The sequence below is a fragment of the Heloderma suspectum genome, chromosome 3 (genome assembly GCF_057233095.1).
Source record: "Heloderma suspectum isolate Gila_16-S chromosome 3, 16-S_ref, whole genome shotgun sequence".
NCBI lineage: Eukaryota > Metazoa > Chordata > Lepidosauria > Squamata > Helodermatidae > Heloderma > Heloderma suspectum.
Window position 1 is genome coordinate 194,979,272 of NC_139460.1, and position 20,553 is coordinate 194,999,824.

Sequence of the window (20,553 nt, forward strand, 5' to 3'; positions counted from 1 at the left end):
AATTAACTAAAGTATTTACAATACATATTAGGACACATAGGTCCAGGTAGGAGCTCAGCTGCAAAAACACATGAAGTAGAGAAGCAAAAGTCCAACAAAAATGGTGTAAATATATATGTCTCACTACAAGGCTATACTGCTGTAAATATTTGCAATGCCTATGTCCAGAGTCCAGTTCCAGCACTCTCCGGTGGTACACTGCCAGTGGGTGGTTAATCCACAATTACAGCAGAGTAAAAATAAAAATAAATGGCAGAAATCAACTGAGCTCCGTTCCGACTGGCCGAGATGACGGACGGCCCGCTCGGTACAGTCCCAGGTGGCGTTTCCACCTGTGTGTTACTTTGGCCTGGCCGCGCGGCAGCATGGTGCAGAAATCCGCGAAGGGCACGCCCGAAACCACGCAGGGCTGGTGGCCGCTGCCACTTCTCCGCACCAGTGTCGGCCAAGCTCTGCTCCCAGGGCAGTTCCTCCCTTCCCCTCTCTTCGCCCACGCCTCTACCTTTCTGGGGAGCGCAGGCTCAAAGCTCCTCGCCTGCCCGGCGCAGCCCTCCCTACTCTGGGGGCGTCCAGCGGGCCGTGTTCTCCCCCGCTGCCCTGCAGCCACACTGAGGACGTGGGGAAGCCTCTCGCCCGAGCTGATTGCAAATTGCTCGACTAACTGCTCTGCTAACTTCAAATTCTCCACACTCCTCGTGCAGCCAGCATTACCAGACTCCTCGCCGTACCGCTCCAACACCGCCAATCACGTGCGTCCTGCATCAAGATGCCACGTGATCCTAAAGCAGCTAATGTTAAAGCACCTAAGCCTTAGCAGCTAAGCTGCTTTAACATTAGCTGCTTTAGGAAGTTCCGGGGGAGGGACCAAGCGAAGCAAACGTGAGTAAGGGAACTCCACAGTGCCCTTCCGCACAATTTTTGCGCAACACACCTACACACTGCTGGCGACACACTAATGTGTCGCGACACACAGTTTGGAAAGCTCTGGTCTAGACACTGACACCCAAGTGCAAGTTTTATCGACTCCTTGTTGCTAAGGTCTAGTTAAAGCAAGAGGACAGAAAATGTGCATCTTTGGAGTATATATCGGGAGAGCCACTACCTGTAGGAGAGCCACCATCCAGGAAGAGGGAGTGCCTGCTGCAGTGCTTGCTGCTGCTGCGGCCGCCACCACCACCACTCCTCCTCCTGTGGGCTTCTGCCTGGCAGACCGCCACTCCCTGCAGCCACCAGGCCCCCAGGGTGGCTGACTGTTGCCACCTGTTCCTCCTGGAGGGACCAAATAAGCTGGCTGGCTGAGGTGGCTTGGGAGAGCCAGTATTGGTAAAGGGGATGGGTTGTCTTTTGTTTAACTGCTGGTGGGGGGTGGGTTTTGGGGGGATTTTGTTGTGTTTTTAGGGGTGGGTAGCCTGCCTGACAGGCGGAAGCGAGGGGGCATGTGTCCACCTGACAGAGGCGGTGGGGTGAGTGTTGGGGGCCAGACTATACAGAGTCTGGGTGGCAGGTACTGGCAGAGCACTGGAGGCAGGCCATGCCAGGTAAGGGGAACAAGGGAGAGGTGTGTAATATCTGTCCCCTGTTCCGGGCCTGTCCAGAGCCAAAGGATGGCTGGGGGAGGCGTGACTCCATCTTCTGGCCTTCGTTTGCTGTTCTGCAATGCCAGGTCTGTTAACCAGAAAACATCCCATGACATGATCCTGGATGAGGGTGCAGACTTGGCATGTATTATGGAGACCTGGCCAGCTGAGGCCGCTGCTCCAACTCTGGTGCCCATGTGCCCAGCTGGATTTTCGCATGCACAGCAGCCGAGGGCTGGGGATCGGGGAGGGGGAGTGGCTGTTATCTACCAGGAGTCCTTGGTCTTCACCAGACCCCCTCTCTGGGAGACCAAGGTTGCTGAGTGCATGTACTGGAGGTTGGGCCCAAAGGGCAGTCTGAGGATTCTGCTCGTGTACCGTCCACCCCGCTGCACGACTGACTCCCTGGCTGAGGTGCTTGAGGTGGTCTCTGATGTGCATGTGCAGTCCCCTAACTTATTGGTGTTGGGGGACTTCAGTGTACATTCAGAGGCCATCCTCATGGGGGCACCTCAGGACTTCATGGAGACCTTGGTTTCCTGGGAGCTGTACCCTATTCTAACTGGGCCCACCCATGTAGCCAGTCATGCACTAGTCCTTGTATTTGTTTCTGGAGAAGTGAGGAGTGGTCTGGAAGTCGGGGGTATATCCACGCCCCCCCTTGTCATGGTCAGATCACTATCTGGTGACGCTGGACTTCTCGGTTCCACAACCCCTCCGCAGGGGTGGAGGACCCATTAAAATGGCCCGCCCCAGGCATCCTATGGATCCAAATGAATTCCTAAACACCCTTGGGGATTCTCTGGAGCACACAAATGGCCACTCGGTCAAGGCCCTGGTGGGTGGCTGGAATGCTGCAATCACTAGGACATTAGATCGGGTGGCTCCAAAACGCCCTCTCCCCCTGAACAGGGCTCAGACTGCACCATGGTTCAATCCGCGGTTACAAGCCCAGAAACAGGAGGTGAGACGGCTAAAGCACCGGTGGCGGAAGTCTCGTTCCGAAGACAATCAGACACAGGCTAGAGCTGTATCTTCAGCCTATCACATGGCGATGAAGGAAGCAAAAAAGGAATACTATGCTGCCTCTATCGTGTCTGCAGAGTGCTGTCCCAGGAGGCTGTTCCAAGTGGTCCAGAGCCTGGTCGGTCCAGTTGTTCTGGAACCGCTGGAGCATTCTAAGGCCTCCTGTGAGGCCTTGGCAAGGTACTTTGCAGATAAAATTGATCGGATCAGGAGTGTTATTCTGTGCGCCGTGGATACAGTTAGCAAGAGGCGGCCTGTGGCAAAACCGATTTTGCGGGATTGGTTCCAGCTTCTTCCTTCTGATGAAGTGGACAAGGTGCTTTCATCTGTAAGGCCGACCACCTGCTTACTTGATCCTTGCCCATCTTGGCTCATTATGAGCTGCAGAGAGAGATTGGATGAGGGGATCAGGGCAGTGGTGAATGCCTCCCTTGAGGAGGGAGTGATGCCATCAGCCCTCAAGGAGGCAGTGATAAGACCGCTCTTAAAGAAGCCCTCCTTGGATCCCCAAGTTTTGAACAACTTTCGCCCGGTCTCGAATCTGCCATTTTTGGGCAAGATCATTGAGTGGGTGGTGGTGATGCAGTTGAAGGCACACTTGGAAGAAGCCGATTACCTAGATCCATTTCAATCGGGCTTCAGGCCTGGGCATGGGACTGAAACGGCTTTGGTCGCTTTGGTGGATGATAGGAGGAGGGCTTTGGATAGGGGTGAATGCTCCTTCCTTGTTCTCCTCAACCTCTCAGCAGCTTTTGATACCGTTGACCACAGTACCCTCCTGGACCGCCTGGAGAGGATGGATATTGGAGACGTCGTATTACGATGGTTCCAGTCCTTCCTCTCCGGCAGGTACCAGAGGGTAGCACTGGGAGAGGTGGTGTTGGACCCGTGGCCACTCACTTGTGGGGTGCCACAGGGTTCCATTCTCTCCCTGTTGCTATTTAACATCTATGTGAAGCTACTGGGGTTATCATCAGGAGGTTTGGGGTGTGGTGTCATCAATATGTGGATGACACGCAGCTCTACCTCTCGTTCAAATCTTCACCAGGGTTGGCCGTGGAATCCCTGTCCAAATGTCTGTAGACGGTGAGTGGCTACATGGGGAGGAATAAGCTGAAGCTGAACCTTGACAAGACCAAGGTACTTTTGGTGGGAGACAAGAGTAGGTTGGGGGATGTTGACCTGGTGTGAAATGGGGTATGGCTACTCTTGAAAGACCAGGTCCGCAGCCTGGGGGTCATTTTAGACTCCCAGCTGTCCATGGAGGCTCAGGTGTCAGCTGTGAGCTGGACAGCACTGTACCAACTCCATCTGATATGGCAGCTGCGCCCCTACCTTCCTGACCATCTGCTCCCATCGGTAGTACATGCCCTGGTCTCCTCTCAGACTAGTGTAATGCGCTCTATGTGGGGTTACCCTTGAAGACAGTTCGGAAGCTGCAGCTGGTGCAGAACATGGCGGCTCGCCTGATTAAAGGCAGCCGCCGGCAAGATCACATCACTCCAGTGCTGAAGGAGTTTCACTGGCTACCGGTTGTTTTCCAGGCCAAATTCAAGGTGTTGGTTTTGACCTTTAAAACCTTATAAGGTTCTGGCCCAGCATATCTCAAGGAGCACCTCCAGCAACACCAGACAGGCCGCTCAACAAGATCAACCTCAGATGGCCTTCTCTCTGTCCTATCAGCCAGGACAGCTAGGCCGGTGAGGACAAGGGAGAGGGCCTTCTCTGTGGTGGCCCCCACTCTGTAGATCTCCCTCCCTAGGGAACTCTGCCATGCCCCCTTTTTAATGAGCTTCCACCATGCATTAAAAACGTGGTTGTTCAGGCTGGCATTTGGGGTGGGTTAGGGTATTTTTAGAAATATGATGTTTTAATGTGTAATTTTATTGTTTTAAAGTGTTGTATTATCGTACATTGCCCAGAGTGGCCAGGTGACCAGCCAGATGGGCGATTAAGAAATTTAATAAATAAATAAATAAATCCCCAAACACATCTGTGCAGAGTCCTATCCTGCTTTTAAAAAATGAGGCAGGTTGCTCTTTAGATGCATTATATTTGTTCTCCCTTCAGATGATGCACATATCCCAAGACTGGGTGAGGTGAATCTCCCCCTCTTCTGGGATAGGGACCCAGGGTGAGAGCAGACAGCATCTCAACTAGCTCCCCAACCACTCCCTCCCACCTGAGGTGCTTCCAGATAGAGGGTTCCTATCATGACCACTCAGAAAGCATGTCGTGGTTATTCCATCTTTTCTTCCTTAAGTAAGGAAAAAAGACAGTAGGAGCCATAGAAGTAAGGTAGAAGTAAAAAGAAGACAGTCGAAGGAAGGAAAAAAGACAGTAGAAGCAGTGGGGAAACACGGGAGAGTTACAATTGGAAGATGGTGATGCCTGGACCCTGTGTAAAATTCCATGAATGAGGCTGGGCAATGGCAGAATAAAAGCCTCCTCTGGAAACACTCCTGGAAACCTTTATGCCTTTATCAGCAGCCTAACAAACACGTTTAGCAAGTGAAGTTCTAACCTCCAATGTATCTCCATTCCAGGAAAAGCTTCATCTGCTACTACTAGGTTTCTCTGAGCTTTTCTCCAAGGGGCTGTTAATTCGCTGTATCTCCTTTCGGTTACATCGCTGTATCGAGATCTAAGCACTGCATGAAGAGCCTTTCCTTTCCTGCTTTTCTCTACAAAGCCTCTAGGTGGCACTGTGCTATAGCAAAATAATGCAATTACATGAGACCAAAAAGTGTTTTATTTCACTTTCTTTAAATAATACCACATTTTCCCAGCTCTAAAAAACCCTAGAAAGTGCTGTTTAAAAGCAGGCGTGAAACTGGAGGGTCATGATGTCTAAAAAGCCCGTAAACAACCCTAAGTAGGGATCGATGAATGCACAATAAATGCCTTGTGTAGAAAAGCACTGTGTCACAGTCTCCTGCTAAAATAAAGGTGCAGGAGCAGCCAAAATGGGAGCAAGTAGCAACTTTAGGAAGCGTGGTTTCTTTTTGGACCCATATAATTGGCTGGATCAGCAAAGGAGATCGTTACCTTGTTGTGGTGCTGGAGCTTGAGCACCTCAATGACGTCGTGAGCTAAACTGTGAAGGGAGACCCAAGATGGGAAGGTCATGGCAGAGAGGTCAGACTAAATACGATCCCTGGGGAAGGAAATGGCAACCCACCCCAGTATTCTTGCCATGAAAACTAAATGGATCAGTACAACCAGAGATATGTCCGTATACCATCGGAAGATGGGACTCCCAGGTCAGAAGATGGTCAAAATGCTACTGGGGAGGAACAGAGAATAAGTTCAACTAGCCCCAGATGTGATGACACAGCTAGCTCAAAGCTGAAAGGACAGCTAGCAGCCAATGGTGCTGGTGGTGAACGACGAATCCGATGTTCTAAAGATCAACACACCATAGGAACCTGGAATGTAAGATCTATGAGCCAGGGCAAATTGGATGTGGTTACTGGGGAGATGTCAAGATTAAATAGACATTTTGGGTATCAGTGAACTGAAATGGACGGGAATGGGCCACTTCACATCAAATGACCACCAGATCTACTAATGTGGACAAGAGGACCACAGAAGAAATGGAGTAGCCTTCATAATTAATAATAAAGTGGCCAACAGATTGGAAAAGATCAACTTTTATCCCCATACCAAAAAAGGGAAGCACCAAAGAATGTTCAAACTATCAAACAGTGGCACTTATTTCACATGCCAGTAAGGTAATGCTCAAGATCTTGCAAGGTAGACTCCAGCAATTCATGGAACGAGAATTGCCAGATGTACAAGCTGGGTTTAGAAAAGGCAGAGGAACTAGAGACCAAATTGCCAATATCCCCTGGATAATGGAGAAAGCCAGGGAGTTTCAGAAAAACATCTATTTCTGTTTTATTGACTATTCAGAGGCCTTTGACTGTGTGGATCATAACAAATTGTGGCAAGTTCTTGGTGGGATGGGGATACCAAGTCATCTTGTCTGCCTCCTGAGGAATCTGTATAACGACCAAGTAGCAATAGTAAGAACAGACCACGGAACAACGGACTGGTTTAAGATTGGGAAAGGAGTACGGCAGGGTGGTATACTCTCACCCTACCTATTCAACCTGTACGCAGAACACATCATGCAACATGCTAGGCTTGATGAAGCCAAGGCTGGAGTTAAAATCGCTGGAAGAAACATTAACAATCTCAGATATGCAGATGATACCACTTTGATGGCTGAAAGTGAGGAGGAGCTGAGGAACCTTATGACGAAGGTGAAAGAAGAAAGTGCAAAAGCTGGCTTGCAGTTCAACCTCAAAAAAACCAAGATTATGGCAACCAGCTTGATTGATAACTGGCAAATAGAGGGAGAAAACGTGGAGGCAGTGACAGACATTGTCTTTCTAGGCGCAAAGATTACTGCAGACGCTGACTGCAGCCAGGAAATCGGAAGACGTTTACTTCTTGGGAGGACAGCAATGACAAATCTTGATAAAATAGTTAAGAGCAGAGACATCACACTGACAACAAAGGTCCGCATAGTTCAAGCAATGGTATTCCCCGTAGGAACCTATGGCTGCGAGAGCTGGACCATAAGGAAGGCTGAGCGAAGGAAGATAGATGCTTTTGAACTGTGGTGCTGGAGGAAAATTCTGAGAGTGCCTTGGACTGCAAGAAGATCAAACCAGTCCATACTCCAGGAAATAAAGCCAGACTGCTCACTTGAGGGAATGATATTAAAGGCAAAACTGAAGTACTTTGGCCACATTATGAGAAGACAGGATACCCTGGAGAAGATGCTGATGCTAGGGAAAGTGGAAGGCAAAAGGAAGAGGGGCCAACCAAGGGCAAGGTGGATGGATGATATTCTGGAGGTGACGGACTCGACCTTGGGGGAGCTGGGGGTGGTGACGGCCGACTGGAAGCTCTGGCATGGGCTGGTCCATGAAGTCACGAAGAGTCGGAAGTGACTGACCGAATAAACAACAACAACAACAACAATAATTGGGCAAGGCTGTTTCTTCTGCAGCTGTGTGTGATCTAGTCTCATGAAGCTGAAGAGCGGAAAGGAGTGTTTTGTCCCAGCAAAACAAAGATTCTTAATAGTGGATTGCAGCCAAGGGTGGGGCAATCACATCTAGTAACAAAACTGTGACTGTGAGTGCATTCTGTTGGAGAGAAGCCTGAAGTCATTCTCTCCAACAGAGACAATTTCTTGTGCAGAGCCTATTTTGATTAATGCAAAAACAAAACCTTTATGTAGCCATAAAGCCATGGTGCCCAAATGTGTATTCCAGGGAACTTTGGTGTTTCTTAGAAGCTTACCAGGGGTTCCTCAATGAGAAAATCTGTAATGATGGACCCATTTTCCTGAAAGACAGCTTGCATCCCCACTACTGTTGACCTTCCCTTGCAAATAGACCCCCCTATAGGTGAGTCTTGTATGTGTTCTTGGGTGCATTTTCACTTCACACAGGGTGACAATGAGCCCCAATAGGAGTGGCTCATTCTCATGTGAACTGAGTGGCCGTAGCTTAGGATGCAACCTAGCATCCTCTCCAACGCACATGGGTTCCTCTGCAGGCAAATCAATCTGAAAAGGGTTTCCTGAAGGTAACTGTGCCTAGATGCACATCTCTTTCGTTATGAGCTCAAACTCAAGAACCACAGAGCTGAGGAGATTTCTGTGTTGCTGTTTTATTCCACTCAGCTTTGTTTTATTGACAACTTCCCCTCTGTCCAAAATAGTACATTAGGGAAGCAAGAACTCGGCTTAACTCTGTGCTTGCTCTCGTTATACGTGTTTGTGCTCAGAAAGTAGATAAATCTGTATTCAGAAACAGACATGTTTTTGAGAGGACTAAATTGCTTTCAGTTGCTTTTCACTCAATGGACTGGGCTATTGTGTCTTATTGTGTGGTAATAGCACTTTATATATAATGAATGTTTAGACCAAAATAATGTACATGAAGTGTTCTGCCTCTTCCAACAATCCTGGGGGGCGGGGTCCTAATAACAATATTTACTTATATTCTGCCTTTGGACTCAAAGATTCCTCCAAGCTGGCTGCACCTCACTAAGAACAATCTAACATAACCATTGAAAACAACAATTAATCATTTAAAACATAAGACCATAAAAACATTAAGACCAGAGTGCAAGAGCTAAAACACAGCAACAATACAACAGCCCCCAATAATCAACCCAAGTATTGTTTATTTAATTTGTGTTCATGTTAATGAAAACCTGCCCCCTCCCCCCGGCAAACTCATAAAAGCAGAATATTAAGCATTCCCATGAAGTTACTTTAGGGATAAAATTCTGATTGGGCCCCATTATTAGAAAGCATGGAACGCCAACACACTGCAGAACAAGGTTTTGTGGTTGCACAGGGAATATAAACCTTTGGATTGACTCAAAAGAAATTTTGTTGGAAATAGTTTTCCAGACCCACCTATACATTTCATTAGAGGATTCTCCAGAACTATTGGTCTAATTGAAATTGTAGCTGAGAGAATAAGCTTCTACATCTGGTGCTAATTGTGTTAAACCCTTAAGACTTGTGCTTTATGTTTTTATAGAGTATTTGCCATCTATTTCTATATTATACTATAGACAAGGCACAGGAGATTTCTCATGTACTTCTCATAAATTAACTTTAGCCATGGCTGGGTGGTAGGTGTGCAGATGCCAGACATGGTGGAAATGAACCAAAGAGCTGTTTTAGGCATGCATGTGCATGGATGGAATTTTGCATTTGTTTTTCCTTTGAACCACCTACGCCCATGTCATATCACAAGCTGCTTTGGAAATTCCACTCCTAGGGCCAAGCTAGATGTGATGGCAACAGACCCATTGATTTTTAGTCTGAGATCTACCCGAATCATGTATAAAATAGGGGGCAGATTACCATATTTTTAGAGTAAAATCCAGGAGCACAGATGCAGGGCTTTGAATACTACCTGCCACTGACCTCACCATACTTATTCCCTTCACAGTGCTTTTCTCTCAGCTAAGTTCACTTTTCATATCTGTTAATTAATTGGGTTGTTTATTAAAAGTGGAAATGACAAGTGCATGGCTTGCATGCTCCACTCATTACTGCGATTCCTGGGTTAAACAATCCAGGGATTGCTGCCATGATGTGTGAACCAAGTCACTGAAGGAAAAAAGTGTCTGTGGGTATAAAGGTAAACCACAGAGATGCAGAAGGTTGAGCACACCTACACATACCTGCTTGCCCCTTTTGATCTAGGCACCAGAACATATATACGTTCAAACATTTATACATGACTGGGGCAAACCTGGATCTAAACAAATGGCTTTTCTGCCACAGATCTAGTTTGGCCCTTGGTGTCTAGCTTTGAGTTTCTTAGGGAGCAATCCTATGGCCACTAGACACTGTCTAGAGAGCCATAAGATATGCTCATTTCCAGGAATCGACCTCGGAGCCCGAACTCTGAGGTCGGTTCCTGGAAAACCGACCTCCCTCCTCATCCGCACTACTCTGAGGCAGCACGGAGAAGCCCCGTCCTCCATGCTCGGAAGAGGAGTGCGGAGCGACTGAAAAGGGGCATTCGGGGGGGCGTCCTGGGGTGGGGAGAGCGGAGCTGCGCATACGACACATCCAATGTGCGTACGACACATACGGCAGCTTCCTCTCCTGGTCGCGCCCCTCCTCCTCCGCTGCTAGACAGCTGAAAATGGCTGTCTAGCAAAAAATAGCAAGGCAGGAGAGGTGCGGAGGTAACAACCCCCCCCCCGTGTCTTTTCTGCCTTGTTTTGGATAGGCGGTTGCCTCCGAGTTTGGAGGTGGCCGCCTCCGAGTTTGGAGGTAGACGCCTCCGAGTTTGGAGGTGGCCGCCTCCGAGTTTGGAGGTGGCCGCCTATCTAGTTGGGATTGTGCCCTTAGAGGAAATAAACTACAGATATGAGACATCAATAAGTAGTTTGCCATGCAAGTGTGGAAGGCTGCAATTTAAGAAATATTTAATTCTGAAACCTCCTTGGGCCTGTTCTCTGGATTCTGGTCATTATCTCTTGAGCTCATAATGAACTACTGAGTAAAACATTAACATTTTAACAACAATATTTTGTATTTTGTGGTACTGTGTTTCAACTAGGGCCCGTATCTGTGTAGGAGGCAGGCTTCCATTTATGTATATGTCTTGCTGAATGAGGAATTGTGCATGCAGCCTTTACAATTCGCCAGACAGGGTTAGATCCACTGGACAGCTGATCAGCACAGCTGTTTGGGAGGGGAAGGCAGGGGAGCTGGATTTAGTCTTAAAGCAACTTAGGAGGGTAAGTGCCACTTGCAGAAATATTAAAAAACAGGAAGGAAGGAAGGAAGGAAGGAAGGAAGGAAGGAAGGAAGGTAGGTAGATATGGAAGATGAAAAATCCAAAATAATGTGAACAAATCCCAGCGTGTAGCTGTATGCTTCAAGCAAAAGGCCTTCTTTTGCAATTGTGAAAATTGTCCATTTAGTCCTCCCTGCCAATCAACTGTCAGTGTTATTTAGAGTGCATGCGTGTAGAGCTGGCTTGGTTCCATAGCATTTTTAGCCAATAGTGAGGGAGCTCAAAGTTGTGGGCCAAAATTTCTGGAGGGCCACAAGTTGCTCACCCCTGGTTTAAAGCATTTGTTTGCATGCAGTCTGGTAAAGAACGGGTTCAATTAATTAGTTTTAGTCCTTCGGTCAAACCCTGTCTCTTAATGTCATTTTGCTTTAGTAACCTGTCTCTGAGGTCAACTCTTGCTGTCTAGCTGTCCTTAAGGCAGGAGCGAGGACTTGTTTCCAGGGGAAGGAGACGCTGCAAGTGAGAATTCTTGTATGTGGTCCCTTAGCTTTTTATGCATACACATGAATCATTGCAGAGGCATCAAACATCACTCCTCTACTATAAACTATCTGGATGGCCCTAGACACATGGGCATCTATATATTTGGATAAAAGCAATTCATCTTTGAAGAAATACAGCAAAAATCTAACATGTGCACAATTTACGAGTATTTCTATGTAATATAGAAAGAGGAGAAAGTACGTGGGGAGGGGACAGGGATGCACCCAAAGAGAACAGGGTGAGAGAAGCATAAAAGCCTATCTCATATTAAAAAATACATCTCTGCAGATTTTCTGCATGATCTAGCTAGAGTAAAGCATTTCTATGTCTCATACACTTCAAGGAGACAGTTAAACAGTTGCAAAGTATCTTCTACTGAAATAAATGAGACTTTGAGCCAGATGCTACCAATGTTCATTCAGAAGCAAAACCCAGTATATGAAGTGGGACTTACTCCCAAGTAAATATGCATAGGATTGCAGCCTTTCCAGAGCTTGGCTTTGCTCAGTTGCAACCTTACTCAAAACAGCATTATCTGACAAAACCATCTTAAACATTTACTCACGCACAAAAAGCCAAAGATCTAGCTTTTTGCAAACTATTCCCCCCTCCAAATTATTTACACATGCATAGTACAATAAAGCACCCAAACATGGGGAAATTACTAACCAAGGATAAAACATTAGAACTAGACTTATAAGATTTCTCATTACTAGCTTCTCGGAACACAAATGTTTTCATATCAACACAACAGAACCTACATTTTAATCTCACCAAAGCTGAATGTTGTTCAGCAGCAACATCTGTATCCACAAATGTGGATAGCACTATAACCTGCATGTCATCTTGCTGATATTGCTCTAATTTTTGGCAAAAGATTCAAATTATTACATAATTTGAGCCCTGTAAAAGTGTATAATTTACCTCTATACAACATGTTATCTACTTAAACAGAGCTCATGCTTATATACAGCTTTATTTAGGTGAACTTCACAAATTAAAATAACCCATTGGCTCTTTCAGACTACAAACCAGTTTTGCTTTACTTTTCATTTAGAAAAGAATGCTGACCTTTGCAAGCATTGAATCACTTACCCAGTCCTTGCCCATTCCGCATTAAAATAAAAAGCAGAGGCCAAATGTAAAGCATGGTTTCTCAGTCCAGAGGAGCCTCTCCTGGTCCAGCAGATGAGGAAAAATAAGCAGTCTTTCTAAACCCCGGTATACACACACTGGCCCTCTGCAGAAGGGTTTGGATTGGCAGCCTGAGAATTGGGAGGAAACAGTCTTTGGCTCAGCCAAGTTTCTTAGTCAGCTCTCTCCTTCCTTCCTCTCTCCTCTCCTCTCCTCTCCCCAACCCAAACCAAACCACCCTTCAAACTCCACATAGGATCCAGTCACCCAGGTGAGCTCATTCTAGGCCAAATCTGCTGAAGGGGAGGGGGGGATATTTGTTATTTATTTATACTGAGCATGAATGGAATGTGCTGAAAGAGCTCTACTGAATCCACTGAAGTGGGTGAAGCACAGAGCAGCTGCCTTGGATTTCTGTGGTGTGCAGTTTTTATCACTTTGTGGAGAAGCGAACATCATTTGTTACATTTGCAGTGACTGTTATTATTTATTGGTTTAGATTTTTAAAACAATCCATTCTATTCCGAAAGTTCAGTGCAGGTTATAATATTTGACAATTTATATATAACAAAACACAGCGATGCAAACTGAGATTCCCAGCTGAAACCTGAAACATACATTTGGGACATAGGAAGCTCCCATATCCCAAGTGAAACCACCAGTTCATCTAGCTCAGCATTGCCTGTAATGCCTGACAGCGGTTCTACAGGTTTCAGACAGCAGTCTTTCCCTGCCCAACCTGGAGATGCAAGGGACTGAACCTGCGACCTTTTGCATGCCAAACATCTGCTGCACCACTATATTTCCCTAAACTGGATTATATTCATTTAGTATGTATACGCTTGTATCTCACCTTTTCTCCAAGGGGGTCTCAGGGCAGCATCCATGAGGATTACTATTTTTTACCTTCTGACAACCCTGTGAGGTAGGTTAGGTTAATAGCTAATATAAGATCACCCAGTAAGCTTCATGGCTGAGCAGGTACTCGAACTCAAGTCTTTCTGAATCAAGCCCAATGCTATTCACTGTATCACATTGGCTCTCATATTTATTATCCTATGCCTGCTTAAACAGAAGAATGTCTTACAACTCCTTTTTTTCTAAACAGGCATAAGATTGTGCCCCAAATACATTTGCAGATTACCAAACCTCAACATAGTTGCCTTTTTGATGGACAGAAGGAAGCATGAGAGAACTCTTCTTTGCAGGAAAAGCCATCTTTAATTGGGGGGAGTGCGTCCACTGTTTAGCCCCAACAAAATATACACATAAAGCTATGCCGTCATTGCTTTATTACCCAACTCAATAATAAATCACCAGACAGTAAGTATAGAACAGTCAACAGTGGAATACATAATTCACTTTAAAAGAAAAGACAGCAGTGATAGTTGAATGTCCAGGAGAAATAAGAGAGCTTTAACTGCCCAACGACTCCAGATCTAATGGCACAGATTTGGTGAATCTGCCTTGGAAGGGAATTCATAAAATGAGAACCAACACCAAAAAGGTCCCATTTCTAGTAGCTAGCCTTGCCTCTATGATGGTACAGAAAATAGGGCTTCAAAATGCATGCATATTTGAGGTGGGGAGTTCCTACAGGCATCCTCACAAAGATTCCAAATCCAGGCCCTGTAGGGCTTAACCATGAAAAACAACTTCTTGAGTTAAGCCCAGAAACTAACTAGAAACCAGTGGAACTGTCCCAGAAATGTGTAATGTTTTCCATTTGAACAGACTTAGTCAAGACTGGGCAAAGAGGCAGCCGAGGTTCCCAAACTGTCTTTATCAGCAGCAGTAAAGCACAGTACAATAGTCAACTGAAGAAGCTAGCAGGGCCAGTAATCCAGTGGCAATGCCCTTGTTATGCAGAAGTGGGGCAGCTGGCATCCACCTGGCCACTTCCTCCACCTGGCCATTCAGGAACAAAGCTGTGTCCAGGACCACTCCGACTTCGCAAAACTGATGGTGCGGGGTGAATGGGACCCTATCCAGAACAGATACATTTCACAACCTCTTTCAGGCTGCAACAAGGACCCTCTTTTGGTAATGCTTTAGGGAGGAACTCAAAAGGGGGCAAAAGTCTTTGCAGTCTGACTGCACAGCAACCCCGGAACACACCTTCAGGCTCACTTCCCCCAGACCTGCTACTTAAGTGATGCCACAGACTTGATAGCAGCACTCCAAAGTCAGAGGGCATCTCTACACCAGCCTAAAATCCCGCATTTAAAACAGGGCTTTCTGCTTCTGTTTTAAATGCAGGATCACAACTGACTCCCTTTACACGTGCTTCCTTTCCCTCCTCCTCTTCCCCCCCTTCTCCCCATATCTGAGTCTTCCGTTATCTTTCATTGATCTTACGCCTCTTCTTGCTGCTTTAACTCTTTTCATGGAGGGAACTCAAGTGGAACACAACGGGGTAATATGATAGCTCATTATCTGTGCTCTATTTAAAAATGGAACAAAGGGCAGGAGATGCCCTGGAGGGTCACGGCATCACATAAAGAAACCACAAACTTCAGTGAAGGCACAATCTCAATCACAGAATGAAGGAGCCCAGAGTCTTTACATGCCTGATTGGTGTGGAGCCATTTTTAAAAGGGGGATCTTTTAACCTTAGCAACAGGTTAATCATCATATCACCAAGCTGAATTAATTACGTGGTAACTCATTTGTTCTTAAGGGGGAAAGCCCCTTTAATTAATGGTGCTGCAACAGCTACCAGTCAGAGCTGACAAGAAGTTCTGAACCAGTGTGAAAGAAGTATGCATTAGGGGAGGGGCCTTCCAGATAAGTTTTCAGGCTTTTCTAAAGCCCCCATTTTTTTTACTGCACAACTTTGGCACAGTTTTCCCTGCTTCCCTTAGTCTTCTACCATAAGCAATTCTTATTGGCATGAATTTCAGTTTGTTCACTCTCCTTCAAGGCTTCAGGCTATCGTCTTATCTGATGGTTGCAGTGATAGGCAGTCATTTGAATTTCCCGCAATGCTCCAGACATAGTGTGGTTCTGGGGCATTGTTGGAAACTAAGATCGCTTCCTGCCACTGCCAGATGGACCCCTGACATAGGAAAGGCACTTTGCCACAGCCCCCCTCAGACCTGGAGCCAGCCTGGACAAGTCAGCAACTGGCATGTTATAATGGGACTGATTAAGAACCAAGCTACATCACAGCCTCCGACATGTGGGTTTCATGTGAAGGGGAGTCACACACAGAATGGGGTGGCAGGATCACACTTCTGACCTCCTCCCAAGTTAATGCAGTGGTGCTGGCCCCCTCCAGGATAATATCTATGACAGATGTAGATATCTGCAACGGAAAGCCTAGGTGTGTAGATTCCTACACACCTGGGCTTTCCCCAGGGTTGGGTTCCAGAACACAGGGAAAGCCTACATGCATAGAGGTCTACACACATTGGCAAGAGGCATTCTCTTGCAGACGTCCATGCTAATGCATGGATGTTGACGGAGAGGCCAGCAGTGCCATATGACCTGAGGGGTGGGCCAGAGGAGTGTTCCTGCAACTCTGTTCTACACATTTGCCCTTCATGGGATGCACACGCGAAAGAGGCTCATGACAAATGATGATGGGTTGGATCCAGAGATGCGCTAGCAGAAGAAATTCTGACATTGGCACTGTTCTCTGAACTACTGTGCAGGAGCTAGTGTGGATGGCATTGTGTGATCAGGTGCAAGGGATTGTGCAAACCTTTTGCTTGCACCCACTTTAGGCCTTTGTACAACAGAATGAGTAGCGCCTTGCACTATAGTTCTGGGTTTCAATTCTTTTTCTTGCACAAGGGTCTTGCACAAAGTCAGGATAATGTCCTTCTGCATGTGGAAGAGGACTTCTGCTCGCAGATGGGTACCTCTGGATCTAACCATATAAATGCAATATTAAAGGATTTAAAAAGGCAGATTGGTCTGGTTTGTGGTGATAGTTTTCAGAGAGTTGCTAACTGCATCACAACTATGATATATTTACCTTGGATTTTGGATGGAACTGAGCTTTTTCATAGGGGCATGAGAGGGTTGACGATAATCTGTTATATTTCTCTCTCCTTTATTGCATTAATAAACCTTGGATCTTCTAAGACTTTGCTTACCATAGAAGAGCAACATATAGTTACGCAAATCCAAAGACTGCTCCTGTGTCTTTAATGGCTGAATGGCAGAGAGATGGTTGGCTGGTGAGGTTTGTTCAGCACCCCATGAAGACCAGTTTCATCTTTTATCTACCCTTTCCGAAATAGATTGTGATTCTATATGTTAAAATAAGCATTCACTTCCCACACATGATCCCAGATATCATCATCAAAAGAACACACTGCTGTTCCTAAAGAACTCAAAAGCGATTTCTAATTTAAAATAATACCACAGATTTTTGGCACAATGATTGTCTGGAAAGAGAAAACATTCCTTAGTATCTTTAAGCCCAAATACGGTCTAATCTGAGAAACCGGTGAAAACATAGGAATAAGAGGTCTGAGCAAAATCCAGTGCTATTTCCAAGATGTCAGCAGCCACAGGGAAATATCTCACTAATACGATGGCCAGTGTTCTTATGCTAGCAGGGAAATATTGAGAGAGTGCAAGTGTGGTTGCTAGGCAACTGCAACATCTATAATTTCATCTTTCTAAATGGCAACCAACACAAATTCACATTTTGCTTGTTTGTTAAGATTACAAAACTAGAAACATTAAAATCCCCTATAGTTAGAAAATAGGGGCTCAATAAATACAAGTCCACAAGAAATGTAAAATCATAGATTTTACATTTAGTTCTGACTGTAAACAATTTTACAATCACAGGAGAGTTAACTGCTAATGCTTTGTTGACCATAAAGGGATTTGATTCTTAGAATGGTTACTGTACTTTTAAGAGTGGTGTGGAAAAGAGAACCTTGCAGGTGCAGCTTGTCATGTTACTGTGGTACAACAGGCTATGAGATAAGCTGCATCTGCTAAAATTCTCTCTTTTACATAATTCTTAAACTTACAATAGTCCATACACTGCACCAGCTGCGCTGGTTACTGGTATGTTTCTGAGCCCAACTCAAAGCGATGATTTTGACCTTTAATGCCTTAAACAGCTTGGGACCAAGTCACCTGAAGGACCGCCTTCACCCATATCAGCCTGCCTGCACTTTAAAATCAGCAAGAGAGGCCTTTTTCATTTGCCCACCTGTGAGAACAGTTAGGGGGTGGCCACATGTGAGAAGGCCTTCTCTGCAGTGGCCCCACACCTCTGGAACAAGTTGCTATTGGGGGTACACTATGCTCCATCATTGCAGGCTTTTAAGAAGACCTTGAAAACATATTATTTCACCTCGGCCTTCTCTTGATATGATTGCCGTTGTTGCTGCTATTGCCATTTTCATTACTGGCTTTATTCTTGGCTATTGTTGTTTTTATTGCTATCTTACTGTGTTTGTTTTTATTGCTTTTGAAACTATTTTTATGTGTTTTATTCTGTAAACCACTCTGGAAAGCTTCAGCCCTGAAAGGAAGCCAAGAAATATTTTAAAGAAATAAGCGTTGTGGGGTGGGGGGCTTCTGATCATCCTCATTGCTTACTTGGCAACCATAATGAAGTCTAAAAGAACCAAAACAGAGCACTGCATTCTGGGACCTAAGATTTTAATTTGTGTGGACCTACATTTAGAAGCTGGTATTTGGCATTTAAGGTAGACAGATGTAAAGGAAGACAGGGCTCCTTTCTCAGTAACAGCTGTTGCACCCTGTAATCACAAGCTGAACCTACTAAAACTTCCACTCTACAGAATTTAAGGTACAAGAACTCTGTCCTCTTTTACATCTGGTTATGCTATTGGCTGTGTGCATACCTGAGTACAAAAAAGTGTGGTATTGATTGCTGAATTCCAGTTCCTGAGGACCTCTGCTTTCAACTGTGAAAACAACAAGTTCCTGGACCTTATAGTTGTTGAGATATGCTAGGAATACATGGGCTTCCTGAAATCTTGGAAGCTAGGTAAGTGACTGAATAAGATTTCCAAAGTATGAGGGTGTAGCTTAGGTGCGCTGCATAGCTGTTTGCTGCTTCCCATAACTAGTGGGAGCATAATAAATATGCAAAATAGTAATATAAATTATGCAAAATAAGAAAAGTCATTCACACGTGCATAATGGGTATAGGCTGCAGAATGAAGTTTTTCTTGGTACAGTATTTTGGTGTAGAATTTTAAATTATTTCTGATGGAGTAACAGAGCCCGAGTTCTGTCACATGGTACACTTGTCCCACTAGTCACTCATGATTAGTCCAGTCAGTGGACTGTATTTAAGATACTTCTGAAATACAAAACAACTGGCACTACGGTGACTTCACTAAGAACGAATAGCCTGTATAATGGTGTATATAGCTATGTAATGGGAACCATGTGTCGTGGGGGGAAAGGGGAGGGACACAAGTGTTCTGTATACTGCAGCAGGTCTCCCTGAAGAGCCAAGTCTGTTCAAGCAGAATACAGCTTGTACTATGTGGAGACATCCTGCCAGCAGCAAATGAGTCAGTCTTTGGGAACAATGTTTTTATATTTTGGTGCCAATATATGATGCTAAGTATTGTTTGCTGAATTTGGGGAAGAATACACTTGCTTCAGAATTCCATGACTACTTAAGGCAAGGTAACTGCCCGCTTTCCAGTGCTGGCTAGTGCAGAAGATGGAAGTGTGTGTGTGTGTGTGTGTATGTATATCTATGTGGTGCAGTTTTTCCCATCCGGGTGTGACCCCCAACTTTGCAGCCTGTGTGACACGCATGCTCGCTTTTGGTTGTGAGATCATGTTGCATCTCTTTCTTCTGTCTACATCAGTAGGCTGAACACTGGAGCAGTTTGGAGGTGGCTCTCCTGGGTGTAGGGAATGCCCATGCTTCCTGAAAAAGCATCCGACTTGCATCCAGGTGATATAGTCTTTTTAAAATACTGTTTGTGGAACGTTCAGTCACTATGAAGCAAGGTGACCATGCGTTCGCATCACACCTGGTGAGCATAAGATAGACATGGTAGGTTTATATGCACCTCCAAGATCAGCTAGCTCCATAGGGCCAAATATATGTTTGCATTTCTTTGGTGCTTTTTATTTACATGTAACTATTTAGGCAAAACGTAACAGAGCTGGAAAAAGATACAGTGAGAATCACTATGTTGGTCAAAGCCATACAGTCACTTAGAAGCGTCAGATGCTGACTCTTCCTCTTTCAAACCATGTTTTATAAATCCTATTTTATTATTTGTGTAATGCCATCAATATACAAATGCATTGCAACATAAGTGAGTGGGAACTTATTATCAAAAGTCTGACCAAAATAGGGGAAGGTACCAAAGGAAAGGGGAAGTAAACACAGAGTGAGAAATGAGAGAAGCAATAGTTGTTGTTTATTCGGTCAGTCGCTTCCGACTCTTCGTGACTTCATGGACCAGCCCACGCCAGAGCTTCCTGTCGGCCGTCGCCACCCCCAGCTCCCCCAAGGTCGACTCCGTCACCTCCAGAATATCATCCATCCACCTTGCCCTTGGTCGGCCCCTCTTCCTTTTGCCTTCCACTTTCCCAAGCATCAGCATCTTCTCCAGGGTATCCTGTCTTCTCATGATGTGGCCAAAGTACTTCAGTTTTGCCTTTAATATCATTCCCTCAAGTGGAAGCAATAGTAGTACAGGAAAAATATGAGCAAGTTCGTTAACATGTGTTTAAGCTTCATTTCAGACTCAGTGGAATTTAACCTCTGAGTAAACATGCATAGGGTTGGACTGCCAAGGCACCTAAAGGGATGTTCAAACAAACTCCCTCATACATTCATTGTGAATACCCCTTACGTGGGGAATAAGCAGCTATATATTGGACAGCTTTGTATGTTTGTTTATATTTAATATAAAAGGCAGATTGCTCACAGAACTGATGTTGAAGTTGGAAAGCCACAGGGTTATTATAGTATAGTTAGGATACTATTATCCTAACTA

At 45.4% G+C, this 20,553-nt stretch overlaps 1 protein-coding gene across 4 annotated transcripts in view; it reads right to left on the reverse strand.

The window, feature by feature from the left end:
• PLAC9 (placenta associated 9) overlaps positions 1–20,553 on the reverse strand; it is a 94,735-nt gene that overhangs the window by 21,974 nt on the left and 52,208 nt on the right. Inside the window, exon 1 of one of the 4 annotated variants that reach the window (XM_084845245.1) lies at positions 12,539–12,882. The exons of the other annotated variants lie outside the window; for them this stretch is intronic. Coding sequence (XP_084701371.1) covers positions 12,539–12,593 — 55 coding nt within the window. The 5' untranslated portion in view covers positions 12,594–12,882. Of the gene's footprint in view, positions 1–12,538; positions 12,883–20,553 lie in introns of those variants that run through there. 4 annotated transcript variants of the gene reach the window in all.